The 27,984-nt window shown below is 41.5% G+C and overlaps 1 protein-coding gene and 1 long non-coding RNA gene across 2 annotated transcripts; one reads left to right on the top strand and one right to left on the bottom strand.

Annotated features, from left to right (window-relative positions):
* Positions 1–24: 24 nt before the first annotated feature.
* LOC117507630 lies at positions 25–9,887 on the bottom strand. The gene is made up of 3 exons (XR_004559798.1): positions 9,763–9,887; positions 7,214–7,224; positions 25–55 (listed from the first exon to the last, which is right to left on the bottom strand). It is a non-coding gene; the product is annotated as an uncharacterized LOC117507630 (long non-coding RNA).
* On the top strand, positions 6,069–27,937 carry LOC117507626. Its single transcript, XM_034167455.1, has 4 exons — positions 6,069–6,373; positions 19,428–19,546; positions 19,630–19,786; positions 26,441–27,937. Exons 1-4 carry the CDS (start codon positions 6,280–6,282, stop codon positions 26,848–26,850), a joined length of 780 nt encoding a protein of 259 aa, XP_034023346.1. The 5' UTR covers positions 6,069–6,279; the 3' UTR covers positions 26,851–27,937.
* The last annotated feature ends 47 nt before the right edge of the window (positions 27,938–27,984 follow it).

Raw genomic sequence — 27,984 nt, 5'->3', positions numbered from 1 at the left:
AGCGATTAACCGACTATCGCCTCATTTCTGCTTAAAACAGCAATCCAGTCATCATCTCTCACAGAAGCTTTCGTACAACAATCATTTCCACATAAAGTAATCATTATTTAATAATAAAGTCTACAAAGTCCTAAAGATCACCTGACACTACACACAAACCGATCAACGGGAATAATGTCATTATTAGCTAATTATAGGCCAATCTCCAACCTTCCTTTTCTTTCAAAAATTCTTGAAAGGGTAGTTGTAAAACAGCTAACTGATCATCTGCAGAGGAATGGTCTATTTGAAGAGTTTCAGTCAGGTTTTAGAATTCATCATAGTACAGAAACAGCATTAGTGAAGGTTACAAATGATCTTCTTATGGCCTCAGACAGTGGACTCATCTCTGTGCTTGTTCTGTTGGACCTCAGTGCTGCTTTTGATACTGTTGACCATAAAATTTTATTACAGAGATTAGAGCATGCCATAGGTATTAAAGGCACTGCGTTGCGGTGGTTTGAATCATATTTATCTAATAGATTACAATTTGTTCATGTAAATGGGGAATCTTCTTCACAGACTAAAGTTAATTATGGAGTTCCACAAGGTTCTGTGCTAGGACCAATTTTATTCACTTTATACATGCTTCCCTTAGGCAGTATTATTAGACGGTATTGCTTAAATTTTCATTGTTACGCAGATGATACCCAGCTTTATCTATCCATGAAGCCAGAGGACACACACCAATTAGCTAAACTGCAGGATTGTCTTACAGACATAAAGACATGGATGACCTCTAATTTCCTGCTTTTAAACTCAGATAAAACTGAAGTTATTGTACTTGGCCCCACAAATCTTAGAAACATGGTGTCTAACCAGATCCTTACTGTGGATGGCATTACCCTGACCTCTAGTAATACTGTGAGAAATCTTGGAGTCATTTTTGATCAGGATATGTCATTCAAAGCGCATATTAAACAAATATGTAGGACTGCTTTTTTGCATTTACGCAATATCTCTAAAATCAGAAAGGTCTTGTCTCAGAGTGATGCTGAAAAACTAATTCATGCATTTATTTCCTCTAGGCTGGACTATTGTAATTCATTATTATCAGGTTGTCCTAAAAGTTCCCTAAAAAGCCTTCAGTTAATTCAAAATGCTGCAGCTAGAGTACTGACGGGGACTAGAAGGAGAGAGCATATCTCACCCATATTGGCCTCTCTTCATTGGCTTCCTGTTAATTCTAGAATAGAATTTAAAATTCTTCTTCTTACTTATAAGGTTTTGAATAATCAGGTCCCATCTTATCTTAGGGACCTCGTAGTACCATATCACCCCAATAGAGCGCTTCGCTCTCAGACTGCAGGCTTACTTGTAGTTCCTAGGGTTTGTAAGAGTAGAATGGGAGGCAGAGCCTTCAGCTTTCAGGCTCCTCTCCTGTGGAACCAGCTCCCAATTCAGATCAGGGAGACAGACACCCTCTCTACTTTTAAGATTAGGCTTAAAACTTTCCTTTTTGCTAAAGCTTATAGTTAGGGCTGGATCAGGTGACCCTGAACCATCCCTTAGTTATGCTGCTATAGACGTAGACTGCTGGGGGGTTCCCATGATGCACTGTTTCTTTCTCTTTTTGCTCTGTATGCACCACTCTGCATTTAATCATTAGTGATCGATCTCTGCTCCCCTCCACAGCATGTCTTTTTCCTGGTTCTCTCCCTCAGCCCCAACCAGTCCCAGCAGAAGACTGCCCCTCCCTGAGCCTGGTTCTGCTGGAGGTTTCTTCCTGTTAAAAGGGAGTTTTTCCTTCCCACTATAGCCAAGTGCTTGCTCACAGGGGGTCGTTTTGACGGTTGGGGTTTTACATAATTATTGTATGGCCTTGCCTTACAATATAAAGCGCCTTGGGGCAACTGTTTGTTGTGATTTGGCGCTATATAAAAAAAATTAATTGATTGATTGATTGATTGATTAGCCATCAGGTGACAAAGTAAAACCTCTTAAATCATTCTAAAGTCAGTTTGAAGCAGAAACTAGGCAATAATTGGTTAAAGGCTGCTGGTGCTCCGAAATTATGCATGCGCAGTGAAGGCAGGGGAACTGATCAGACCGTGACATCCAGTTCAGTCTGGGGTCAACAGTCCAGCTGAAGGTGGACATGACCCAAATCCAGCTAGAGCCAAGTTTTTTTCTGAATCTGAACAGTGCAAATCACACTTAAGACAGATTGTTTTTGTGAATCACTGAGGTCTGAATGAAATTGTTGGTGCTTCCGCAGAACTACTGTATACCACAAAAGAAATGACATCTTATACACCACAAAAAAGTTAAAATATGAAATATGTACTGTATACTAATATATATATATATATATATATATATATATATATATATATATATATATATATATATATATATATATATATATATATATATATATATACAGTAAAAATCGCATATAATGGATTCAGGTGGACCAGCAAATTTTGTCCGTTATAATCGAAATCCGTTATATATACTTAACAAACAAAAACCATTATCTACAGTTGTGCTCAAAAGTTTACATACCTCGGCTGAATTTTTGCTTTTTTGTCCGTTTTTAAGAGAACATGAATGACAACACAAAAACTTTTTGTCAGTCATGGTTTGTGGTTGGGTGAAGCCATTTATTGTCAAACAACTGTGTTTCCTGTTTTTAAAATAAAATGACAAGAGAACTACCCAAATGACCCTGATCAAACGTTTACATACCCCTGTTCTTAATACTGTGTGTCGCCCCCTTTAACATCACTGACAGCTTGGAGTCTTTTGTGGTGGTTGTGGACGAGGCTCTCTGACGGTAAAAGCTGCCACTGAATATGTCTTGGACTTTATTTACATCAGTTACAAAGAAATACAAACAGTATGGCATTTTATGGTAAACCTGCATGGAGCAGACAGTTCTCAAAAACTGAGTGACTGTGCAAGAAGTAGAAGAGTGAGGAAAGCCACCAAGACACCTAGACAACCTAGGAGAAGTTATAGGCTTATGTGGCTGTGATTGGAGAAATTATGCACAGTGCAAACTTTGCATTTTGTATCACCAGTTATCCTTCTTCATGATGAAGTGGTATAGAGGAGGATTTTCTTAGAAAGAAGACCTGAAATTGCCAGAAAGTACATCTGAGATGCAAGCCTGGATTTGATCTGTTTTGGTGAAAGAAAATCCTTCTCTGCTCTACTCCACTATGAAGCTAAGAGTATTCTCTTCCTCCCTGGAAAGCAGGGAATGTCCACAGACAGAGACAGAACAGCATGTTCTCAGGTATTGTAAAAAATATTCCAGAGAAAAGCAAGAGCTTCTCTCAGAATTTACAAGAATAGGCCTGAAAGAAATTTCTGTAAAAGTATTTTAGACATAAGATCAAGTAAGTAAGATCTTGGTTTTTTAAGTACTTGAAAGACACTGGACTCATTGAGAGGATTTAGTACTGTTACAACCCCTGGCAATAATTATGGAATCACCGGCCTCGGAGGATGTTCATTCAGTTGTTTAATTTTGTAAAAAAAAAAAAAAAAAGCAGATCACAGACATGACACAAAACTAAAGTCATTTCAAATGGCAACTTTCTGGCTTTAAGAAACACTATAAGAAATCAGGAAAAATAATTGTGGCAGACAGTAACGGTTACTTTTTTAGACCAAGCAGAGGGAAAAAAATATGGAATCACTCAATTCTGAGGAATAAATTATGGAATCACCCTGTAAATTTTCATCCCCAAAACTAACACCTGCATCAAATCAGATCTGCTCATTAGTCTGCATCTAAAAAGGAGTGATCACACCTTGGAGAGCTGTTGCACCAAGTGGACTGACATGAATCATGGCTCCAACATGAGAGATGTCAATTGAAACAAAGGAGAGGATTATCAAACTCTTAAAAGAGGGTAAATTATCACGCAATGTTGCAAAAGATGTTGGTTGTTCACAGTCAGCTGTGTCTAAACTCTGGACCAAATACAAACAACATGGGAAGGTTGTTAAAGGCAAACATACTGGTAGACCAAGGAAAACATCAAAGCGTCAAGACAGAAAACTTAAAGCAATATGTCTCAAAAATCGAAAATGCACAACAAAACAAATGAGGAACGAATGGGAGGAAACTGGAGTCAACGTCTGTGACCGAACTGTAAGAAACCACCTAAAGGAAATGGGATTTACATACAGAAAAGCTAAACGAAAGCCATCATTAACACCTAAACAGAAAAAAGGTTACAATGGGCTAAGGAAAAGCAATCGTGGACTGTGGATGACTGGATGAAAGTCATATTCAGTGATGAATCTCGAATCTGCATTGGGCAAGGTGATGATGCTGGAACTTTTGTTTGGTGCCGTTCCACTGAGATTTATAAAGATGACTGCCTGAAGAGAACATGTAAATTTCCACAGTCATTGATGATATGGGGCTGCATGTCAGGTAAAGGCACTGGGGAGATGGCTGTCATTACATCATCAATAAATGCACAAGTTTACGTTGATATTTTGGACACTTTTCTTATCCCATCAATTGAAAGGATGTTTGGGGATGATGAAATCATTTTTCAAGATGATAATGCATCTTGCCATAGAGCAAAAACTGTAAAAACATTCCTTGCAAAAAGACACATAGGGTCAATGTCATGACCTGCAAATAGTCCGGATCTTAATCCAATTGAAAATCTTTGGTGGAAGTTGAAGAAAATGGTCCATGACAAGGCTCCAACCTGCAAAGCTGATCTGGTAACAGCAATCAGAGAAAGTTGGAGCCAGATTGATGAAGAGTACTGTTTGTCACTCATTAAGTCCATGCCTCAGAGACTGCAAGCTGTTATAAAAGCCAGAGGTGGTGCAACAAAATACTAGTGATGTGTTGGAGCGTTCTTTTGTTTTTCATGATTCCATAATTTTTTCCTCAGAATTGAGTGATTCCATATTTTTTTCCCTCTGCTTGGTCTAAAAAAGTAACCGTTACTGACTGCCACAATTATTTTTCCTGATTTCTTATAGTGTTTCTTAAAGCCAGAAAGTTGCCATTTGAAATGACTTTGTTTTGTGTCATGTCTGTGATCTGCTTTTTTTCTACAAAATTAAACAACTGAATGAACATCCTCCGAGGCCGGTGATTCCATCATTTTTGCCAGGGGTTGTGTAACGGACTGATGCAGAAGGTGGCAGCAATGCAGCAATAACAATGCCAGTTGCCGTTAAATGCCGTAGTAGTAGTTCCATCTCAGTCTGGAATTGAGGGTCATAAAGCAGTAGATCAACTGGCCAAAGCAGCTCTGAACTCAGAAACACAGATCAACATTCCACTTAGTAAATGGTAAATGGACTGCATTTATATAGCGCTTTTCCATCTGCGTCAGATGCTCAAAGCGCTTTACAATTATGCCTCACATTCACCCTGATGTCAGGGTGCTGCCATACAAGGCGCTCACTACACACCGGCAGCAATAGGGATTAAAGGCCTTGCCTAAGGGCCCTTAGTGATTTTCCAGTCAGGCAGGGATTTGAACCCATGATCTTCTGGACTCAAGCCCAACACCTTAACCACAAGACCATTAGTAAATATGAAGTCAAAACGATCATCAAGACAGAAATGAACAAGTGTCAGTTTTTACATATAATTCAGGGGCAGGTTGTATCCAGGAGAGAGGGGAGATGAAGACGTCATCAGACGTTGGTCACACGTTTAAATCAGACACCCGACATCATTGGAAAACGTGAAACCGGTCAGTGTTTGAGATGCAGCGGGGGGGGGGAGAAGGTGGAGCACGTGTTACTGGAGTGTCAAGCACACAACAGACAGAGCACTAGGACAGAGCAGTTTAATGCTTCAAGGATGACTTTCTTTTTCTACAATTACACCACCAGCTTAGAGGCATGTATTGAAATATTTATAAGGGAACGGTGTTATTCAACAGAATACAGTACAGCGTCATTTCCGCCGCCGTTTCCCTCCACGCCTAAACAGTTGGTGGCGGTATTGCATCGTGTTGGTTTGCAAACTGCCAATAAACTCGACAGAAGAAGAAGAAGAACGTCCTGCGTTCTCCATGGTTTCTGACCGAAGCTACAGCTACAGCTAGCTAGAAATACTGAAAACTGTCCGTCGGACCGATAAAACTTCACTTCATATGTTTATTATGTTTTTTGAAGAGCTCCGGAGCCTCCCCCCAAAAAAACCCCTAACGCTAATACCGAGGAAGAACAAAAGACGAAGTTAACAAAAGGTCCAACAGCTGAGCAGCAGGTCGTTTAAACAGCGGCTAACTGCTGCTAATGAAGAGACATCAAGAAGAAATCAGTGGTCTAAAAGAAGACAAGAAACAAAGTGCTGGATGCTGCTTTCAAGCCCGAAGTTCACTGATAGAGAGTAAGTTTTGTTCACTATACTTTATTTTTGACTAACACCGGCTTCTTCTTCTTCTTCTTTGTCTTTCAGCTGTTCCCGTTATGGGTCGCCACAGCAGATCAATCGTTTCCATCTCACCCTGTCCTCTGTATCTTCCTCTGTCACACCAACCACCTGCATGTCCTCTCTCAGCACATCCATGAACCTCCTCTTTGGTCTCCCTCTTCTCCTCCTGCCTGGTGGCTCCATCCTCAGCATCCTTCTCCCTATATATCCTGGGTCCCTCCTCTGCACATATCCAAACCATCTCAATCTCGCCTCTCTGACTGTCCCACCTGAGCTGTCCCTCTGATATGTTCATTCCTAATCTTGTCCATTCTTGTCACTCCCAAAGAGAATCTCAACATCTTCAGCTCTGACACCTCCAGCTCTGCCTCCTGTCTTTTTGTTAGTGCCACTGTCTCTAAACCATACAACATAGCTGGTCTCACTACTGTTTTGTAAACTTTCCCCTTCACTCTTGCTGATATTCTTCGGTCACAAATCACTCCTGCCACCTTTCTCCACCCACTCCACCCTGCCTGCACTCTCTTCTTCACCTCTCTACCACACTCTCAATTATTTTGAACAGTTGACCCCAAATATTTAAACTCATCTACTTTCACCACTTCTACTCCTTGTAACTGCACTATTCCACTGGGCTCCCTCTCATTCACACACATGTACTCAGTCTTGCTTCTACTGACTTTCATTCCCCTTCTCTCCAAAGCATATCTCCACTTCTCCAGACTAGACTCAACTTGCTCTCTACTCTCACTACAGATCACAATGTCATCTGCAAACATCATAGTCCATGGGGACTCCTGTCTGATCTCATCTGTCAACCTGTCCATCACCACTGCAAACAAGAAAGGACTCAGAGCTGATCCTTGGTGTAATTCCACCTCCACCTTGAATGAGTCTGTCATTCCGACTGTGCATCTCACCGCTGTCACACTATTCTTGTACATGTCCTGCACTACCCTAACGTACTTCTCTGCCACTCCAGACTTCCTCATACAATGCCACAACTCTTCTCTTGGCACCCTACCATAAGCTTTTTCTAAGTCCACAAACACACAATGTAACTCTTTCTGTCCTCTGTACTTTTCCAACAGTATTCTCAGAGCAAACATTGCATCGTAGTGCTCTTTCTCGGCATGAAACCATATTGTTGCTCACAGATCTTCACCTGTTTTCTAAGCCTAGCTTCTACTACTCTTTCCCATAACTTCATGCTGTGGCTGATCAGCTTTATGCCTCTGTAGTTACTGCAGCTCTGCACATCACCCTTGTTCTTGAAAATAGGAACCAGCACACTTCATCTCCACTCCTCAGGCATCCTCTCACTTTCCAAGATTTTATTAAACAATCTGGTTAGAAACTCTACTGCCATCTCTCCTAGACATTTCCATGCCTCCATTGGAATGTCATCTGGACCAACTGCCTTTCCACTCTTCATCCTCTTCATAGCAGCCCTCACTTCGTCCTTGCTAATCTCTTTTACTTCCTGATTTACTCTCACCACATAATCCAGCCTTTTCTCTCGCTCATTTTCTTCATTTTCAACTCTTCAAAATATTCCCTCCACCTTCTCAGCACACACTCCTCACTTGTCAGCACATTACCATGTGCATCTTTTACCACCCTAACCTGCTGCACATCCTTTCAAGCTCTGTCCCTTTGTCTGGCCAATCGGTACAAGTCCTTTTCTCCTTCCTTACTATTCAACTTCTTGTACAGCTTGCAATATGCCTTTTCCTTTGCTTTTGCCACTTCTCTTCTCGCCTTACGCCGCATCTCCTTGTATTCCTGTCTACTTTCTTCATCTCTCAGACTATCCCAAAACGTTTTCGCCAACCTCTTTCTCCTTATGCTTTCCTGGACCTCTTCATTCCACCACCAGGTCTCCTTGTCTTCCTTCCACTGTCCAGATGTCATACCCAGTACTACCCTAGCTGTCTCCCTCACCACATCTGCAGTACTTTTCCAGTTGTCCAAAATTGCTTCCCCTCCAACTAGTGCTTCTCTCACCTGCTCGCTAAATTTCACACAACAGTCTTCCTCCTTCAGCTTCCACCATCTGATCCTTTGTTGAGCTCTCACTCTCTTCTTCTTCTTTACCTCTAAAGTCATACTACAAACAACCATCCTATGCTGTCTAGTGACACTCTCTCCTGCTACCACCTTACAGTCTGTGATTTCCTTTAGCTTGTATCTCCTATAAGAATGTAGTCCACCTGTGTGCACCTTCCTCCATTCTTATATGTTACCCTGTGCTCCTCCCTTTTCTTAAAGTAGGTATTCACCACAGCCATTTCCATCCTTTTTGCAAAATCAACTACCATCTGTCCTTCCCCATTCCTATCCTTGATACCATATCTACCCATTACTTCCTCATCAACTCTGTTCCCTTCACCAACATGCCCATTGAAGTCTGCTCCTATCACCACTCTTTCATGCTTGGGCACACTCTCCACCACCTCATCTAACACACTCCAGAAATCTTCTTTCTCCTTCATCTCACAACCTACCTGTGGGGCATATGCACTGATGATATTCATCATCACCCCTTCAATTTCCAACTTCACACTCATCACCCTGTCAGACACTCGCTTAACCTCCAACACACTTTTAACATACTCTTCCTTTAAAATGACCCCAACACCATTTCTCTTCCTGTCCTCACCATGGTACAACAACTTGTACCCACCGCCTATGCTCCTGCTCTTACTTCCCTTCCACTTGGTCTCTTGCACACACAATATGTCTACCTTTCTCCTCTCCATCATATCAGCCAGCTCTCTCCCTTTACCAGTCATACTACCAACATTCAAAGTCCTCACTCTCATTTCCACCCTTCTAGTTTTCTTCTTCTCCCGCTGTTCGTGGCAACGTTTTCCTCCTCTTCTTCGTCATCTTCGCCCAGCAGTAGCCCAATTTCCACCGGCACCCTGTTGGGCAATAGCACTGGTGGCGGACGTTGTTAACCCTGGCCGCGACCGATCCAGTATGGGAATTCGATTCTGAGTCTGCATAGTTGGGTTGGCTTGTTTTACGCCGGATGCCCTTCCTGACGCAACGCTCCTCATTTATCCGGGCTTGGGACCGGCACTCAGAATGTACTGGCTGCACACCCCATGTGGCTGCCCAAAATCTTACCAAGCGTGTTTGTAGACAAAAATAAATAACCAAATTTGTAAATTCACATTTAGGTCTGGGAATAACTACTTAACTCTTCACTACGCTTTCATTACAACGTGTGCTTCATTGTGTGCAAAGCTAAGATCTCTGAAGCTTGTGTACAACAATCATTTCCACATAAATTCAGCATTATTTCATAATAAGAGATCATTGGAGGGGCGACTAACTCTCTGAGTCCGACTCTCGACTGATCAAAGGAAATAATGTTATTAACATCAGATGACTAAGTAAAACCTCTTAAATCATTCTAATGTCAGTTTTAAGCAGAAACAAGGTGATAATCTGTTCACCGCTGCTAATGCTCTGACATGATGCATGAAGGCAGGGGGACCAATCAGACTGCGACACCGGGTTTGCACGTGCACAGTAGAGGATCGCTCAGACTACTGGAGTGGTGAGACCTGACACCGGACCCAGCTCTGTAAACTTCGGCCGTCTTTGACCAAAACATACTCATCACCTAGCAGACGTTCACCAGCTGTACCATTATAGATGAAATTCACCAAAAACAAAAAACTGATGCGGGCTGATTTCGGTTTGTGGGCAGAGATGCAGGGTTGCCAACTTTGGGATCTTGGCTGGAGTGAGACTGCCCACGCACCGCGTGTGCAAGAAATTTTTTTTGTCGCCCTAACCCTAATTAAAAAAAAAAACACTCCTCCTTTACTAATAAAAATAATAATAGAAGGGAAACTGTTGATTCTTCTCCTCTCCATGTCCATGATCCTTCCTTTTTCCAAAATATTTCAGTAAGTCATCTTCCATCATGTAAGAGGCAAATAATGAAAATGCTTAAAATGGCTGGGGGTGAAAAGGGCCCTGGTTGGGGAAGCTGAAGGGTTTTAGCCATAGTAATGCTCCCAGAACCATTTTCTGTAGTGAATTTGCAAAGAGAGTTAGGGAGGATGGAGGCAGAAGTTTATCCAACTTTTTACAAGCTGGACAAAATCTATCTTCATATGCCAGCAGCGTCTGTTCCCGTGTGAGTCTTCTCCAAAATTGGAGGAGAAGAGGAACAGACACAGCTGAATGATCTTGTTTTTAATAAACCCTTTGAAGCCCCCAAATCTCCTTCATTTTGTACAATATGGTCATAACAGTCCATAGTTGAACAAACATTTGACAATTTATATCTCTATTGCATACGGTATTTTATAATGGCACAATCACATTATAACACAAGTGTATTATTAATGTCTTTAAACACCTGACTGTTTCATCCTAGGGAATGACAATGCTGGTAAAATAAAATTATGAGTAAATCCTGTGTAAAATATATTGGTCTTGACTTAGATCAGACCTTATCTGGTGATCTTATAGCTGACAAAGTGATCAGCAAGTCAAATGCAGAATTAAAGTTCTTATACAGACAGGCCAAAGATTTGTATTTGTATATGAGAAAACGTCTTCCATCAGCCTTGATACACTCTCACATGGACTGTGCCAGTGTAGCCTGGTACTCTGGCCTGACCAAGCGTAATCAAAGGAGGTTGCAGATAATGCAGAACAAGATCATTCACTTTCTCTTCTCTGCACAACCCTGGACCCACATAGGCCGGCTGAATTTATAATGGTCAGTATGTTGCCTGTTGAGCTCAGAGTTCAACAATTAAAATTAAATCATATGTTTACTATAGTGAATAAGCAAGCCCCAAATTACCTGGTCACTTGTTTTAAATTTACAGCTGCTCGGTCGAGTACCTTGTCTCTGGTCATTCCTCAGATGAAGTACACTGGAGCTAAACTATTTAATGGTCCGTCTCGTCAAATTAGAGTTTGTGAATCGAAGCCTCTTTTTAAAACAGGGTCAGTTTTTATTCCAAGAATTGTCTCAACAAGAGAACAATCTATTTATTATTGAGAAAAAAAAATACTATATTTTTATTTTTTTGTTAACTGTTATGGGTTTTGTGTATGTATGAACATACTTTTGTCTGAGTATTTTGTTGGGCCACAATGGAAACAAGCTTTTTTCTGCTTTTTTGTGTTACCCTGTATGTTATGTATTTATGTGTTTAGTTAATACATTTTTGTATTATTTTTTGCATGTTTACATTTTATTTGAATTCAAATTGTTCTATTCAAGTGCTATGTAAACATTTGGCCAGCAGATGCCGCCATATTTAATTGCTTCAAACACTGAACCATTTCAGCACAATTGCTTCATATTGATTCATTGGTTCAAAATGCTTCATTTTCACCGTCAGTATAATTATCAATAAAATACATCAGCAACCACATGTTTTCAGAGCATGTGCACAGATAGACTTACAATCATTAATACTTGCTAACCAGGACATTAAATAACGTACAATAGTCCTTTAAATTACCTAGTTTGCACTACTTGAAGTCTGTAGCCGACTGTCTCAACATAGAATTAGTGTGATGAGGCTCTGTCTGTAGTGGCAAGGGACCCAAAGTTAGGATTTTGATGGGCTTACCTTGTTATCCAAAACTTTTTATGCCGCCTCAATGGCTGACTCAATCAGAACCATAAGCTCCGAAGCTTTGCTCGAACTCTGTATAAAGTCTTCACGAGGCAGCTGACATATCAGGTGACAGGTTTTCAGTGAATCAGTGATCAGAGAATACTGCAGTGAGAATGTTGTCAGCAGATGTTAACAGCTGTTTCGGGTGTGCACCTTACACTCCTCATTTTTCATTAAGAATAGGTTCGCTCTGGTCTGGTCTAATCTAGTCATCAACAGAAAGTAAATGAGAGATTTTTATTTTGGCGTGACATTTCTTACTTGAGCATGAGAGCGTGAGATTGATGCTGAAAGCACGAGTGTCACACCAGCTGCATAAGAGTTGGCAACCGTGGAGATGATAATCTACTGAGTTTTTTTTTTTTTTATGGGGCCTAATGGACTGGCTTCCAATTTACTTTGACACTCAGACTACAGTCTGTCCAAGAAATATTCACAGCCCTTGACTTTTTCCACATCTTATTCCAAAATGGAGTAAATTAATTTTTTCCCCATCAAAATTCTGCTCACCACCCCATAATGACAACATGAAAAAGTTTTTTTTTTTTTTTTTTTACAAATTTATTAAAAATAAAAAAAACTGAGAAATCACGTGTACGTAAGTATTCACAGCCTTTGCTCAATACTCTGTTGATGCACCTTTACAGCCTCAAGTCTTCTTGAATTCTCGAGGTCGATGCCACGTCACTTCCGGCAAAGTGGCCAGTCGAAGACGAGAATCCGTACTTCTGGTTGCTGGTTGCTTGGTGAAAACACGCTTAGACTATATGCTGTTGTATTGAAATCAGCTGGTTTGGTATGTCTGGCATGGTTCTATCAGCCAGCTGATAGCTGTCATTGCCTGGAACAATGAGATTTACACACCAAATTGACCTGAATAAACCGTTGTACATTAACTTGCCTTTCTTGACGCGTCTGACCCCTTTGAAAGTGACTAAATTACATGCATTTGTACTGACTTCGGCAATGTTTTCACTGACAAAAATGTCCATCAGAGAGTGCTGGGGTAATGCCCAACCTCAAGAATGTGATGCCACAAGCTTGGCACATCTATCTTTGGGCAGTTTTGCCCATTCCTCTTTGCAGTACCTCTTAAAGTGGATATGACATTTAAAGACAACATAGTCTTATTACATGTAACAAAGGTTATATAATTCGGTCAACCTAAGCGTTTTGGGAAAATGGACGCGGTTCTCCCGTATATATAACATTTGAACGTCCGCCACTGAAAAAATGTGCACGCCCCGTGACCAGCTTCCCGCTGAGCACCAAACCTGAAATATGTCACTACTTGTATACCGTATCGGCTTGCACGCCTGTTGGCCGTTGTTTACACTTTTTTTAGCGGCAGAAACTTTGATTAAACACAGCTCTCAGGGACTTGTTTGTCGATATGCCTGACCAGTGTGTCGCAGCATATTGCACAAACACAAGGGCGAAAGGTTTTAGCCTTTTCAAGTCCAGGCAGATTGATAGAAAGCTGCGCTGTTGTGCGATGCACGAAATGTCCGGCTGCCGCTCGCTCCACTCGCACACCCGCATTTGCTCCCGACAGCAGACACTTTCCTCTACCATCTCCATGTTTTCGCACCGCTCACAGGAACACCTAAAATGTCAACCCAAATAATATGTCCACAATAATCTGAAATGGTCAAGGAACTTGTAAAATCACAGTGCAATAGTAGTAAACACGGCGGCAGCATGTTCGCTGTTGTTTCGGCGATCTTTTTTTGAATATTTCGCCGTTTATTTCCTATTCTTTCATGACAATAACGTAACTAAACACGGATGAATGCAATGCCAGGCACTCAGAAATGGCAAAAACCTGAAGGTAATGACGGTGGTCCGCAAGTAATAGCTACACTATCGTGGCTCCGGAACAATAACAAAGGCAGTAAACAGACGCTAGAATCGAAAATGCTATAAATAGAGTGTTATAAACAGCAGCAACAAAATCAAAGCCTCCCTTACCATTCCATATTCTGCAGCCTTTCAAAATCCATCGGAATTGGCACGTCTCTTGCCTCTGCTTCGGCTCCGCCATAAACACCGTCGGCATTATTTTCGCTGCCAGAATGCTCCTGGTTTGAATGTTCGTCGAAATACACGGCTCCAATCTGTAGGGTCTAATCACTGCTGCGACATCCTCAGGATCCGAGTCAGAAATAATCCACACTTGAAGAGGAGTCAGAAAAGTTCTTGATCTCGTCACTGTCCATGCTGAGGTCCATCTGTTCCTGTTGTCAATCAAACAAAGACGGGACTCTACACGTTGTGACGTCACGGCATCACGTGACCGCTGATGGAACGCTGCCAGCGCGCTTTCCAAGAAACACACTTTTGAGAAACTGTACAAACTTTATTTCTCAGTGATAATAATTAAAACCACTTTCAACTTACTATACTGTATGTATATTTTGATATTTATATCAGTTTTACCTCATTTTTTAGGTGTCATATCCACTTTAAGTTCCATCAGGTTGGATGGGGAATGTCGGTGCACAGCCATTTTCAGGTCTCTCCAGAGATGTTCAGTCGGCTTCAGGTCTCGGCTCTGGCTGGATCACTCAAGGACTCCTTTGATATCTTGGTTGTGTTCTTAGGGTCATTGTCCTGCTGAAAGATGAACCGTTACCCCAATCTGAGGTCAAGAGCGCTCTGGAGCAGGTTTTCATTCAGGATGTCTCTGTACATTGTTGCATTCATCTTTCCCTCAATCCTGATTCCTGACTTGTCTCCCAGTTCCTGCCACTGAAAAACATCCCCACAGCATAATGCTGCCACCACCATGCTTCACTGTAGGGATGGTGCTTGGTTTCCTCCAAACATGATGCCTGGCATTCAAGCCAAAGAGTTCAATCTTTGTCAAATCAGACCAGAGAATTTTGTTTCTCATGGTCCGAGAGTCCTTTAGGTGCCTTTTGGCAAACTCCAGGCAGGCTGCCATGTGCCTTTTACAAAAGAGTGGCTTCTGTCTGGCCACTCTACCACACAGGTGGATTGCTGCAGAGATGATTGTCCTTCTGGAATGTTCTCCTCTCTCCACAGAGGAATGCTGGAGCTTTGACAGACTATCGGGTTCTTGGTCACCTCACTGACTAAGGCCCTTCTACCCCAATCACTCAGTTTAGATGGGCAGCCAGCCAGTAAGAGTCCTGGTGGATCCAAACTGCTTCCATTTACAGATGATGGAGGCCACTGTGCTCATTGGGACCTTCAAAGCAGCAGAAATGTTTGTGTACCCTTCCCCAGATTTGTGCCTCAAGACAGTCCTGTCTCAGAGGTCTACAGACAATTCCTTTGACTTCATTCTTGCTTTGTGCTCTGACATGCACTGTCAGCTGTGGGACCTTATATGTAGACAGGTGTGTGTCTTTCCAAATCATGTCCGGTCAACTGAATGTACCCCAGTTGGACTCCAATTAGTGGATGATCAGTGGAAACAGGATGCACCTCCGCGCAATTTTGAAGTTCATGGCAAAGGCTGTGAATACTTATGCACATGTGATTTCTTAGTTTCAAACAACTATCATAGTATTAAACAACTTTTCACATGTCATTTGTAGTGGAGGTGATGGTCTAGTTGATTGGGCATAGCATTGGGCTTATGATCAGAGGCTCCTCGGTTCAAACCCTAGTCTGACCGGAAAATCGCTAAAGGCCCTTGGACAAGGTCCTTAATCCCATAGTTGCTCATGGTGTGTTGTGAGCGCCTTGCATGGTAGCACCCTGATATTGGTGTGTGAATGGATGAATTCGAGGCTTCACTGTGAAGCACTTTAAGCTTCTGATTTAGATGGAAAGCACTATATAAATGCAGTCCATTTACCATTATGGGGTATTGTGTGTAGAATTTTGAGGAAGAAAAATCTATTTCATCCATTTTGGAAAAAGAATATAACAACAAAATGTGGAAAAAGTGCAACGCTATGAATACTTTCCTGATGCACTGCATCCTTTATGATAGTTGTGTTGATCACAAAAAAAAAAGAAAAAAAAAACACATATTAGACCTGTTTTTGAATTTTCTTCATCTATATGCTTTACCCAGTACAGAGGACATTTTAGATTACTAAAAATCATTTAACTGACATGGACCAAGTAGGTGTCAGGTCTTGAATTTTTATCCTACTCCCTGTGGAATTGACTATTCCTCTGTAGCTGTATTAATATCCCAAATTCTATTCATACATGACACAGCCATGTTATGGTTAGGGTTAGTGGTTGTGGTTAATGTAGTTTAGGAATCTTCATATCGATAAAAAATACACGTAGAAGTATGTAGCCTCATGATCACGTGACCTATGTTAACCAATGAGACAGGTGCTACATACCAATAGAAGTTCACTATCCAAATACAGCACGTACGGATAGCCACTGTCTTACATTTTATCAAGGAAAGGCTCATTAGCCCAGATCTAATTAAATGTTGGAAAATGTTTCACAATCAGTCCATGATAGATCCTCTTGATCTTTTTTTATTGCCGCTACATGCTATTACTCGAGGTCTCAGATTTAGAATTCTACATCAATATTCCTACAGTAAGTGTAGATCTCATTTTTTTTGCCAGTCAGTGTGTTGCACTTTGGAACTCACTCCCTGATGAAGTGATGAGTTTGAACTCCCTTGACATTTTTAAGGCCGCTTTGCATATGTGCTTACATGATGAACAATATGATTTTGCAGATTAAGCACAAATATAGTGCTTATGGCACACTTCTCCAGCCCTTTACGTATTGCTTATTTTGCAAAAACACTTGCACCATTGTCGGCTGAGTGTCAGCTGTTCTTGCCTTGAATCCTTGTTGTTCTGCAAAACTGGAAGGGCCAACCAGGTGAGTTAACCAGGTGAGTTTAACTCCTTGTCAAATACATAGGAATCTCAAAAAAGCCAAATTTCAGTAAGATATAATTACATTTTTCAAGCTATAAACATCTGTGACAAGCTTTTAGAAATAGCCACTGGAACAAGATTTTTTTTTTTTTTTTCTTTTTTTTTTAAGCTTAGAAAAGTAATTTTGAGCTTTAGTTTTCTGGCCATGTGGTTACTGCAATTGGTTTCATTGTGGAAGGTTGCCAGTTCTACTCCACCCTTGCCACATTTCTTCATATGTATCTTCATATGTGTGTGTATATATATATATATATATATATATATATATATATATATATATATATATATATTAATATATACGAGGGCTGTCCGTAAGTATAGGTCCTTTTTATTTTTTTCAAAAACTATATGGATTTCATTCATATGTTTTTACGTCAGACATGCTTGCACCCGCGTGCGCATGCGTGAGTTTTTCCATGCCTGTCGGTGATGTCATTCGCCTGTGAGCACTCCTTTGGGAGGAGTCGTCCAGCCCCTCGTCGGAATTCCTTTTGTCTGAGAAGTTGCTGAGAGACTGGCGCTTTGTTTGATCAAAATTTTTTCTAAACCTGTGAGACACATCGAAGTGGACATGATTCGAAAAATTAAGCTGGTTTTCAGTGAAAATTTTAACAGCTGATGAGAGATTTTGAGGTGATTCTGTCGCTTTAAGGACTTTTCACGGTGCGAGACGTCGTGCAGCGCTCTCAGGCAGCGTCATCAGCCTGTTTCAAGCTTAAAACCTCCACATTTCAGGCTCTATTGATCCAGGACGTCGTGAGAGAACAGAGAAGTTTCAGAAGAAGTCAGTTTCAGTATTTTATCCGGATATTCCACTGTTAAAGGAGATTTTTTTAATGAAAGACGTGCGGACGGGTCCGCGCGTCAGGACGCAGCCGACGCGGCGCGGCGGCACAGGAAAAACACCTCCGTGTTGATAACCATTTGTTAAAATCCAGTTGGCTTTTGATGGCTTTCAGTGGAGTGAGTATATGAGAAATTGTTTATCAGCTGGAGATGTTCCAACTTGTCCTCAAGGCTTCCAACAGAGGTGTTTTTCCTGTGGCGGAGCATTGCAGCGGCTGCGAGCCGACGCTGCAATCCGCCCGCACGTCTTTCATTAAAAAAATCTCCTTTAACAGTGGAATATCCAGATAAAATGCTGAAACCGACTTCTTCTGAAACTTCTCTGTTCTCTCACGACGTCCTGGATCAACAGAGCCTGAAATGTGGAGGTTTTAAGCTTGAAACAGGCTGATGACGCTATATATATATATATATATAAAATCTTTATTTAACCAGGTAGAATTCCATTGAGATCAAAACCTTTTTTATAAGGATGACGTGGCCACAAAAGGCAGCAGCACACGTCATAGTGGACAGGGTCAGGTCAACATGAGAACGTAGGTAATAAATAAAGTACAATCATCTTGGTCATAGTAACATTGCAAACAATGTAAAATCTGATTAAGATTTAGAAACATAGGCATTGTGCAAAGGAATCCCATTTGCGATCTCGTGAAATAGACCGATGTAATGTGAGTAAAGTTCATGTAATGTGGCGTTGTGTCAGGAAGGGCATCTGGTGTAAATCTTGTGCCAATTCAGCATGCAGATCCAGCTTGGTTCTGCTGTGGTGACCCCAAGTGGAAAAACAAGGGAGCAGCCGAAGGAACTTAGGAAGTGTTACATCATTTACAAATAACACAGCAGCTTGTCTTCTGGCGAATTTAAAAAAAAAGCTTGTCTCTGATATGATTCAACACAAGATGTTTCTAAGACTCTTTAAATTAAGATTTTAAAAATGTATTTTCCTCAACCCCCTCCCCCCAAAACATACAATAAAGTAATCATATGTGACTGAAATTTAACATGATTTTATCTTGTTTTAAATGTAGAAATTAGACAAATACTCTTTGTAAGATTTGGCATTTTTTGCAGTGAACCCCACCTGTCAGGCATACACTTATGAGGAACACCTGACACCATATGTTAGTAAAAAAAAAAAAAAAAGTTTTATGGTGCTTAAGAGGATCTTTGGCTACCATTGTTTGACTTTGTGTTTAATGAAAGGTTACTTTGGGAGACTCAGATGACAGGGACCACTTGCTTTGTGAGGTAACATCAGCTACACGCTGCATCCATGTGAAGCAGCGAGTGTGAGCTAGAGTGCAGGTACCTCACTGTTAAGGACACCAGCAACTGGAACAAGGCCAAAGACACTCCCGAGTACCACCTTGATGGCTACTTTTTATAGGTGGAGTGGTGGTTGTCTTTTTTTGTTGTCCACCAGGACTCAGCTCAGTTCCATAGTGTGCTGGATGCAGCAACATGCAGCAGCAGCGCATGATCCCAGACCTGAGTTTAATTCCTCAGTACAATAACATGTCATCAGGGCACACACCACTATACTGCTTTAATCTTTGCTATAATGAATGTTCAGAATTTTATCCATTTAAATTCTTGCAGACATGCAGCGGATGTTGGTGAGTGAAGATGTCCTTCCTGAGCAGCAGGAGTGGAATCAGAGTGTGGACCAAAAGGACTCGGGGCCTCCAAACATTAAAGAGGAGCAGGTGAAACTGGGGGTAAGTCCGGAGGGAAAGCAGCTTCATGGTCTGGGGGGGAGGCTGATCTCACTAAGTTCCTTTTCACTGTTGTCTCTGTGAAGAGTGAAGATGAAGAAAAACCGCAGTCATCACAGCTTCATCAAAGACTAAGAAGAGGAGACACAGACACAGAAGAGGAGCTTCTTACCAGCAACTCAACTCATCACACAACACTGAAAATAGAAGCTAATGGAGGATCAGAACCAGCCAGCAACTCAGGTCCGTGCAGTCATTTACAACCACAGACTGATGATACGAGGTCTATTAGAAAAGTATCCGACCTTATTATTTTTTTTAAAAAACCATATGGATTTGAATCACGTGTGATTGTGTCAGACAAGCTTGAACCCTTGTGCGCATGCGTGAGTTTTTTCATGCCTGTCAGTTGCGTCATTCACCTGTGAGCAGGCTTTGAGTGAGGTGTGGTCCACCCCTCTCATCTATTTTTTTATTGCGAATAAATGTCTGAACGATTTGGAGCTTTGCTGCATCAATTTTTTTCCAGAAACTGTGAGAGACCTCCAGGTGGACACCGTTCGAAAAATTAATATGGCTTTCAGGGACGATTTTATGGGGATTACACAGATTAAGGAGTGATCTAGACGGTTTAAAGACCGCCCACAACTGCTGAGAGCGCTCCGAGCGCCAATCGACAGGCTCCAACTCCGCTGGAACAACCAGATCATTTCCAACGTGAAAGCTTTGTTGATCCGGGACCTCGTCTGACTTTCACAAAAAGGCAGAAGATGTGGACATCAGCACTTTATCGGCACATTCCACCATTACAGGAGTTTTTTCATGGAAAAAGAAGCAGAGGGACGCGGCACAAAACCACCTCGGTGTTGGTATCTCAGGACGGCTTTCAGGTGGATTTCAGACGGATTCCGGTTGCTTTCCAGGCGTGTGAATATCCGATTGTGATTGTGCATGAGCTGGACACGGTGGCGCGTCCCTCTGCTTCTTTTTCCATGAAAAAACTCCTGTAATGGGGGAATGTGCCGATAAAGTGCTGATGTCCACATCTTCTGCCTTTTTGTGAAAGTCAGACGAGGTCCCAGATCAACAAAGCTTTCACGTTGGAAATGATCTGGTTGTTCCAGCGGGGTTGGAGCCTGTCGATCGGCGCTCGGAGCACGGCGCGCTCTCAGCAGTTGTGGGCGGTCTTTAAACCGTCTGGATCACTCCTTAATCTGTGTAATCCCCATAAAAACGTCCCTGAAAGCCATATTAATTTTTCGAACGGTGTCCACCTGGAGGTCTCTCACAGTTCTGGAAAAAAATTGATGCAGCAAAGCTCCAAATCGTTCAGACATTTATTCGCAATTAAAAAATAGACGAGAGGGGTGGACCACACCTCACTCAAAGCCTGCTCACAGGCGAATGACGCAACTGACAGGCATGAAAAACTAACGCATGCGCACGAGGGTCAAGCTTGTCTGACGCAACTCACACGTGATTCAAATCCATGGTTTTTTTAAAAAAATAATAAGGGCGGATACTTTCTAATAGACCTCGTATATGGAATTAATGTATGCTAATGTAAAGGTGGAAACACTGATTAAAAGCTAAAATTAAGATTAAAAGGAAACATTGACACATAATTTACATCACCCAAGAATAGGGATGCACTGATACCACTTTTTCCCAGACTGAGTACAAATATGAGTACTTACATTTGCCACAAACAGCGGGAGAAGAAGAAAACTAGAAGGGTGGAAATGAGAGTGCGGACTTTGAATGTTTGGTAGTATGACTGGTAAAGGGAGAGAGCTGGCTGATATGATGGAGAGGAGAAAGGTAGACATATTGTGTGTGCAAGAGACCAAGTGGAAGTGAAGTAAGAGTAGCAGCATCGGTGATGGGTACAAGTTGTTGTACCATGGTGACGACAGGAAGAGAAATGGTGCTGGGGTCATTTTAAAGGAAGAGTATGTTAAAAGTGTGTTGGAGGTTAAGCGAGTGTCTGACACGGTGATGAGTGTGAAGTTGGAAATTGAAGGGGTGATGATGAATATCATCAGTGCATATGCCCCACAGTTAGGTTGTGAGATGAAGGAGAAAGATTTCTGCAGTGTGTTAGATGAGGTGGTGGAGAGGGTGCCCAAGCATGAAAGAGTGGTGATAGGAGCAGACTTCAATGGGCTTCTTGGTGACGGGAACAGAGGTGATGAGGAAGTAATGGGTAGATATTAGGGCTGAAACAATTTACCGAGTAATTCAATTACAAAAAATGTTCGAGGCAAATTCTTTGCCTCGAGGCTTCATTTAAAGCTGTAGTACATATGCTAGGCCTGTATGTGGCGCTGTAAGACGTGTAAAATTTAGCGAGCAGGTGAGAGAAGCACTGGTTGGAGGGGAAGCAATTTTGGACAACTGGAAAAGTACTGCAGATGTGGTGAGGGAGACAGCTAGGACAGTACTGGGTATGACATCTGAACAGTGGAATGAAGACAAGGAGACTTGGTGGTGGAATGAAGAGGTCCAGGAAAGCATAAGGAGATGGTCGGAGAGGATGAAGAAAGTAGAACAGGAGTACAAGAGATGCGGTTGTAAGGTGAAAAGAGAAGTGACAAAAGCAAAGGGAAAAGGCATATTGCGAGCTGTACAAGAAGTTGAATAGTAAGGAAGGAGAAAAGGACTTGTACTGATTGGCCAAACAAAGGGGCAAAGCTGGAAAGGATGTGCAGCAGGTTAGGGTGGTAAAAGACGCACATGGTAATGTGCTGGCAAGTGAGGAGTGTGTGCTGAGAAGGTGGAGGGAATATTTGAAGAGCTGATGAATAAAGAAAATGAGCGAGAGAAAAGTCTGGATGATGTGGTGAGAGTAAATCAGGAAGTACAAGAGATTAGCAAGGAAGAAATGAGGGCTGCTATGAAGAGGATGAAGAGTGGAAAGGCAGTTGGTCCAGATGACATTCCAGTGGAGGCATGAAATGTCTAGGAGAGATGGCAGTAGAGTTTCTAACCAGATTGTTTAATAAAATCTTGGAAAGTGAGAGGATGCCTGAGGAGTGGAGACGAAGTGTGCTGGTTCCTATTTTCAAGAACAAGGGTGATGTGCAGCACTGCAGTAACTACAGAGGCATAAAGCTGATCAGCCACAGCATGAAGTTATGGGAAGGAGTAGTAGAAGCTAGGCTTAGAAAACAGGTGAAGATCTGTGAGCAGCAGTATGGTTTCATGCCGAGAAAGAGCACTACAGATGCAATGTTTGCTCTGAGAATACTGTTGGAGAAGTACAGAGAAGGACAGAAAGAGTTACATTGTGTGTTTGTGGACTTAGAAAAAGCTTATGATAGGGTGCCAAGAGAAGAGCTGTGGTATTGTTTGAGGAAGCCTGGAGTGGCAGAGAAGTATGTTAGGGTAGTGCAGTACAAGAATAGTGTGACAGTGGTGAGATGCACAGTCGGAATGACAGACTCATTCAAGGTGGAGGTGGGATTACACCAAGTATCAGCTATGAGTCCTTTCTTGTTTGCAGTGGTGATGGACAGGTTGACGGATGAGATCAGACAGGAGTCCCCATGGACTATGATGTTTGCAGATGACATTGTGATCTGTAGTGAAAGTAGAGAGCAAGTTGAGTCTAGTCTGGAGAGCTGGCGATATGCTTTGGTGAGAAGGGGAATGAAAGTCAGTAGAAGCAAGACTGAGTACATGTGTGTGAATGGGAGGGAGTCCAATGGAATAGTGCAGTTACAAGGAGTAGAAGTGGTGAAAGTAGATGAGTTTAAATATTTGGGGTCAACTGTTCAAAGTAATGGAGAGTGTGGTAAAGAGGTGAAGAAAAGAGTGCAGGCAGGGTGGAGTGGGTGGAGAAAGGTGGCAGGAGTGATTTGTGACCGAAGAATATCAGCAGGAGTGAAGGGGAAAGTTTACAAGACAGTAGTGAGACCAGCTACAGTGAGGAAAATAAGTATTTGAACACCCTGTGATTTTGCAAGTTCTCCCACTTAGAACTCATGGAGGGGTCTGAAATTTTCATCCTAGGTGCATGTCCACTGTGAGAGACATAATCTAAAAAAAAAATTCCAGAAATCACAATGTATGATTTTTTTTTTTTTAAATAAATTTATTTGTATGTTACTGCTGCAAATAAGTATTTGAACACCTGTGAAAATCAAAGTTAATATTTGGTACAGTAGCCTTTGTTTGCAATTACAGAGGTCATACGTTTCCTGTAGTTCTTGACCAAGTTTTCACACACTGCAGCAGGGATTTTGGTCCACTCCTCCATACAGATCTTCTCCAAATCTTTCAGGTTTGGAGTTTCAGCTCCCTCCAAAGATTTTCTACTGAGTTCAGATCTGGAGACTGGTCAGGCCACTCCAGGACCTTGAAATGCTTCTTACGGAGCCTCTCCTTATTTGCCCTGGCTGTGTGTTTGGGGTCATTGTCATGCTGGAAGACCCAGCCATGACTCATCTTCAATGCTCTTACTGAGGGAAGGAGGTTGTTTGCCAAAATCTCGCAATACATGACCCCATCCATTCTCCCTTCAATACGGTGCAGTCGTCCTGTCCCCTTTGCAGAAGAGCACCCCAGAGTATGATGTTTCCACCCGCATGCGTCATGGTTGGGATGGTTTTCTTGTGGTTCTTCTCATCCTCTAACATGCTAAGTGGAGTTGATTCCAAAAAGCTCTATTTTGGTTTCATCTGACCACATGACCTTCTCCCATGCCTCCTCTGGATCATCCAGATGGTCACTGGTGAACTTCAAAGGGGCCTGGACATGTGCTGGCTTGAGCAGGGGGAGCTTGCTGCCCTGCAGGATTTTTAAACCATGACAGCATCATGTGTTACTAATGTAATCTTTGTGACTGTGGTCCTAGCTCTCTTCAGGTCATTGACCAGGTCCTCCTGTGTAGTTCTGAGCTTTCTCAGAATCATCCTTACCCCACAAAGTGAGATCTTGCATGGAATCCCAGACTGAAGGAGATTGACAGTCACCTTGTGTTTCTTCCACTTTCTAATAAATAATCATAACAGTTGTTGTCTTCTACCAAGCTGCTTGCCTGTTGTCCTGTAGTCCATCCCAGCCTTGTGCAGGTCTGCAGTTTTGTCCCTGGTGTCCTTAGACAGCTGTTTGGTCTTGGCTATGGTGGACTGGTTGTAGTGTGATTGATTGTGTGAACAGGTGTCTTTTATACAGGTAACAAGTTTAAACAGGTGCAATTAATACAGGTAAAGAGTGCAGAATAAGAGGGCTTCTTAAAGAAAAATTAACAGGTCTGTGTGAGCCAGAATTCTTGCTGGTTGGTAGGTGTTCAATACTTATTTGCAGCAGTAACATACAAATAAATTCTTAAAATTATTATTTATTGTTATTATTAAAATATTATATTTTTATAATTTTATATAATTATATTTTATATTTAATATTATTATTATTAAAATTGTGATTTCCTGATTTTTTGTTTTTAGATTATGTCTCTCACAGTGGACATGCACCTAAGATGAAAATTTCAGACCCCTCCATGATTTCTAAGCATAAGAACTTGCAAAATTGCAGGGTGTTCAAATACTTATTTTCCTCACTGTATCAGTTTCATAAATGTCCAAAGTAAAAATATGTACTCTCAAATATTGAGTGAAAATGCTGTCAGTCACTGTATATTGTCAAAATGTTTGAGTGACTTAACATAAAATTAAAAAAAAAGCCTGCATGCTCTTTATCAAGCTTCATTCGGTCTATTCATTCCATTTTCAGTTATTGGTGAAATGGTAAGACTGTTGTATAGTTATAATTTTGTCAAACACAGAAACAAACCTCTTGTGACCTAAAATAAACAAACACATCTATTGTGCCATGCACCTCACACCTGGAGCAAATACTTCCATAATGCTGATTTAAGAAAAACATTTACCAAGTCAACAGATGCCTTTGTTCTCCAATAAAAAAAAAAACTAAAATAAAAACGAATACCTATAAATTCCAAATTCTATTTGCACATAGTACAGCCTGTTAGTAGGGATGTGAATCGTACAACTCACGATTCAACTCGATTCCAATTGTTGGGGTGACGATTCGATTCAGAATCGATTTTCGATTTTGTAGTACGGAAGCCGTTGCCTGACAAACAGTACACGCAGCGAGTAAGCAAGATTATGTTTAAAAATGCTTTTAAAAAATCGATTCTTGGACATTTTGGATCAATTCAGAATCGTAATAATAAGAATCGCGATTCGGACGTGAATCGATTTTTTTTCCGACACCCCTACTTGTTAGGGATTATAGTTGTGGGTTATGGTAAAATGATTGGTTGGGTATTAAGTTTTTAATTAAGCTTAAAGTTTCTCTGCTGGTATGCATGAGAACTTTATACTGTGAACCATGATGGCATGAGACGCTGTGGCCTTGTGGTAGGTCATCGGATTTTCAAAAATAATTCTAAAACAAATACTTCTATCAGTGTATATGGAGCTGCTTTCTTCAAAAAATATACTGACATACTGTACCGCAGGCCACATAATTACCACGTTTCCTGCAAAATGATCAACTCACACTTTGTCCAGTTCAGGTGGACTATGTAATTTCCCAGCTTCCACTCTGCCTGTCAAGCTGGCACTGCTGCATCCACATCACTATTGTTGCTCAGCCCCACATCCACTGCAGCATCCACCTGTAGACTCTGACTAGGGACAAACGTGTATATCTAATCATCACTTGCGAATACCACAAGCAAGCATCTGTGGGAGTCACTAGGTAGGAGCCAAAGTGCGAAACTTAAAGAATATACTGTGGATGGCAATAAATGTGCTTGAACATTTGTTGTCTGACTGAAATATATTCAGGTCACATACACACAGCTTTATCTTTATTTTAATAAATGTTGTTCTAAATGCTATCTATGTCATTGATTCTTTGCAGACATGCAGCAGTTGTTACTGATTAAAGAAGGAATTATTTCTGAACACCACATGGTGAGTCTGAATCTTGACCAGAAGGACATCAAAGAGGAACAAGAGCAACTCTGGATCAGTCAGCAGGGACCACAGCTTCACCAGCTCGAGGAGGCTGATACCATGTTCTGTTTCACTGCTGTCACTGTGAAGAGTGAAAATGATGATGAAACACCACCATCTTTACAGGTTCATCGAAGCCAAAGTGATGAGAGCACAGAAATTGAGCCTGCAGCCAGCAGCTCAACTGTACACAGAACACTGACAACAGAAGCTGATGGAGACAGCTGCGAAGGACCACAACCAACTACTAACTCAGACCTATGTAGTCATTTACAACCATATAGCAAGGTAGGGGTTCAGACAGTTCTGAAATGAGATGATGACAGTCATGACTGGAAAACGACCAGAGGGCTCTAGTTCAGGTGTTAACTGTCAGAAAAAAGGAATGTCTCTGTTAGTTGTGCAGCTTCAACACAGCTAAAAACCAGCTTAACTGCTTTTCAGTGGTGAAACCGTTTGTGTTCACATGAACAATTCAGGAGCAACACAAAAGGCCAGCAAAGGAGAAACTATTAGTTGCCCCATTCAGGGTAAAAAATGGAGACAAAAGAGCACTCTGAACAGACAAATGAGAATTCATATTGAGAGGAAAAACGATTTGTGTGTCCAGAGTGTGGGAAAAGATTGAACACAAGGGCCACTCTGAGTGTACACAGTAGAATTCACAGGGGAGGGAAACCATTTAGTTTGCCCTGAGGGTGGTAAAAGATTTGAATGCCAGTACCCCTTTGAATATACACATGAGCATTCATACTGGACAGAAATCAGTTTGCCTTGTTCTAAGTGTGGTGAAAAATTTAGTCAAAGGGCCATTTGAATGTACACATGAGAATTCATCACAGGAGAGAAACCATTTGTCTGTTCTGAGTGTGGTGGAAATTTAGACACATATGGGCATTTTGAAGGGACACATGGAGATTCATACAGGAGAGAAACCATTTGTCTGTACTGAGTGTGGTAAAGGATTTAGGACACAAATGCGTTCTGAATATACACATGAGAATTCATACAGGAGAGAAACCATATTGTCTGCACTGAGTGTGGTGAAAAATTTAGCCACAAGTGGCTATTTGACCATGCACATGATAACTCATACAGGACAGAAACCATTTGTCTGTCCTGAATGTGATCAAAGATTTTAGACACAAGGGTAGGTTTGAACAGACACATTAGAATTCATACAGGTCAGAAACCATTGTCTGTTCGCATTGTGGAAAAAGATTTAGACACAAGGGCAAGTCTGAACAGACACATTAGAATTCATACAGGACAGAAACCATTTGTCTGTTCTGATTGTGGGAAAAGATTTTCGTCAAAAGAGTGACCTGAATATTCACATGGGAATTCATACAGGACTGAAACCATTTCGCTGTTCTGTGTGCGGTAAAGGATTTGGGCCAAAAGGGCAATTTGAACGTACACATGAGAATTCATACAGAGATACAGCCA

Source organism: Thalassophryne amazonica, chromosome 3 (assembly GCF_902500255.1).
Source record: "Thalassophryne amazonica chromosome 3, fThaAma1.1, whole genome shotgun sequence".
NCBI classification, from domain to species: Eukaryota; Metazoa; Chordata; class Actinopteri; order Batrachoidiformes; family Batrachoididae; genus Thalassophryne; species Thalassophryne amazonica.
The sequence above is the reverse complement of the archived record's forward strand: the minus strand, read 5'-3'. Positions and strand labels throughout refer to the sequence as shown.

What these genes read in the sequence shown, in the direction of transcription:
- LOC117507626 (XM_034167455.1), top strand. Translation starts at nt 6,280, where the DNA reads ATGAAGAGACATCAAGAAGAAATCAGTGGTCTAAAAGAAGACAAGAAA. An exon ending in CCGAAGTTCACTGATAGAGA is followed by an intron (nt 6,374 to 19,427) that starts GTAAGTTTTGTT and finishes AAATTCTTGCAG; the next exon opens with ACATGCAGCGGATGTTGGTG. An exon ending in AGGAGCAGGTGAAACTGGGG is followed by an intron (nt 19,547 to 19,629) that starts GTAAGTCCGGAG and finishes GTCTCTGTGAAG; the next exon opens with AGTGAAGATGAAGAAAAACC.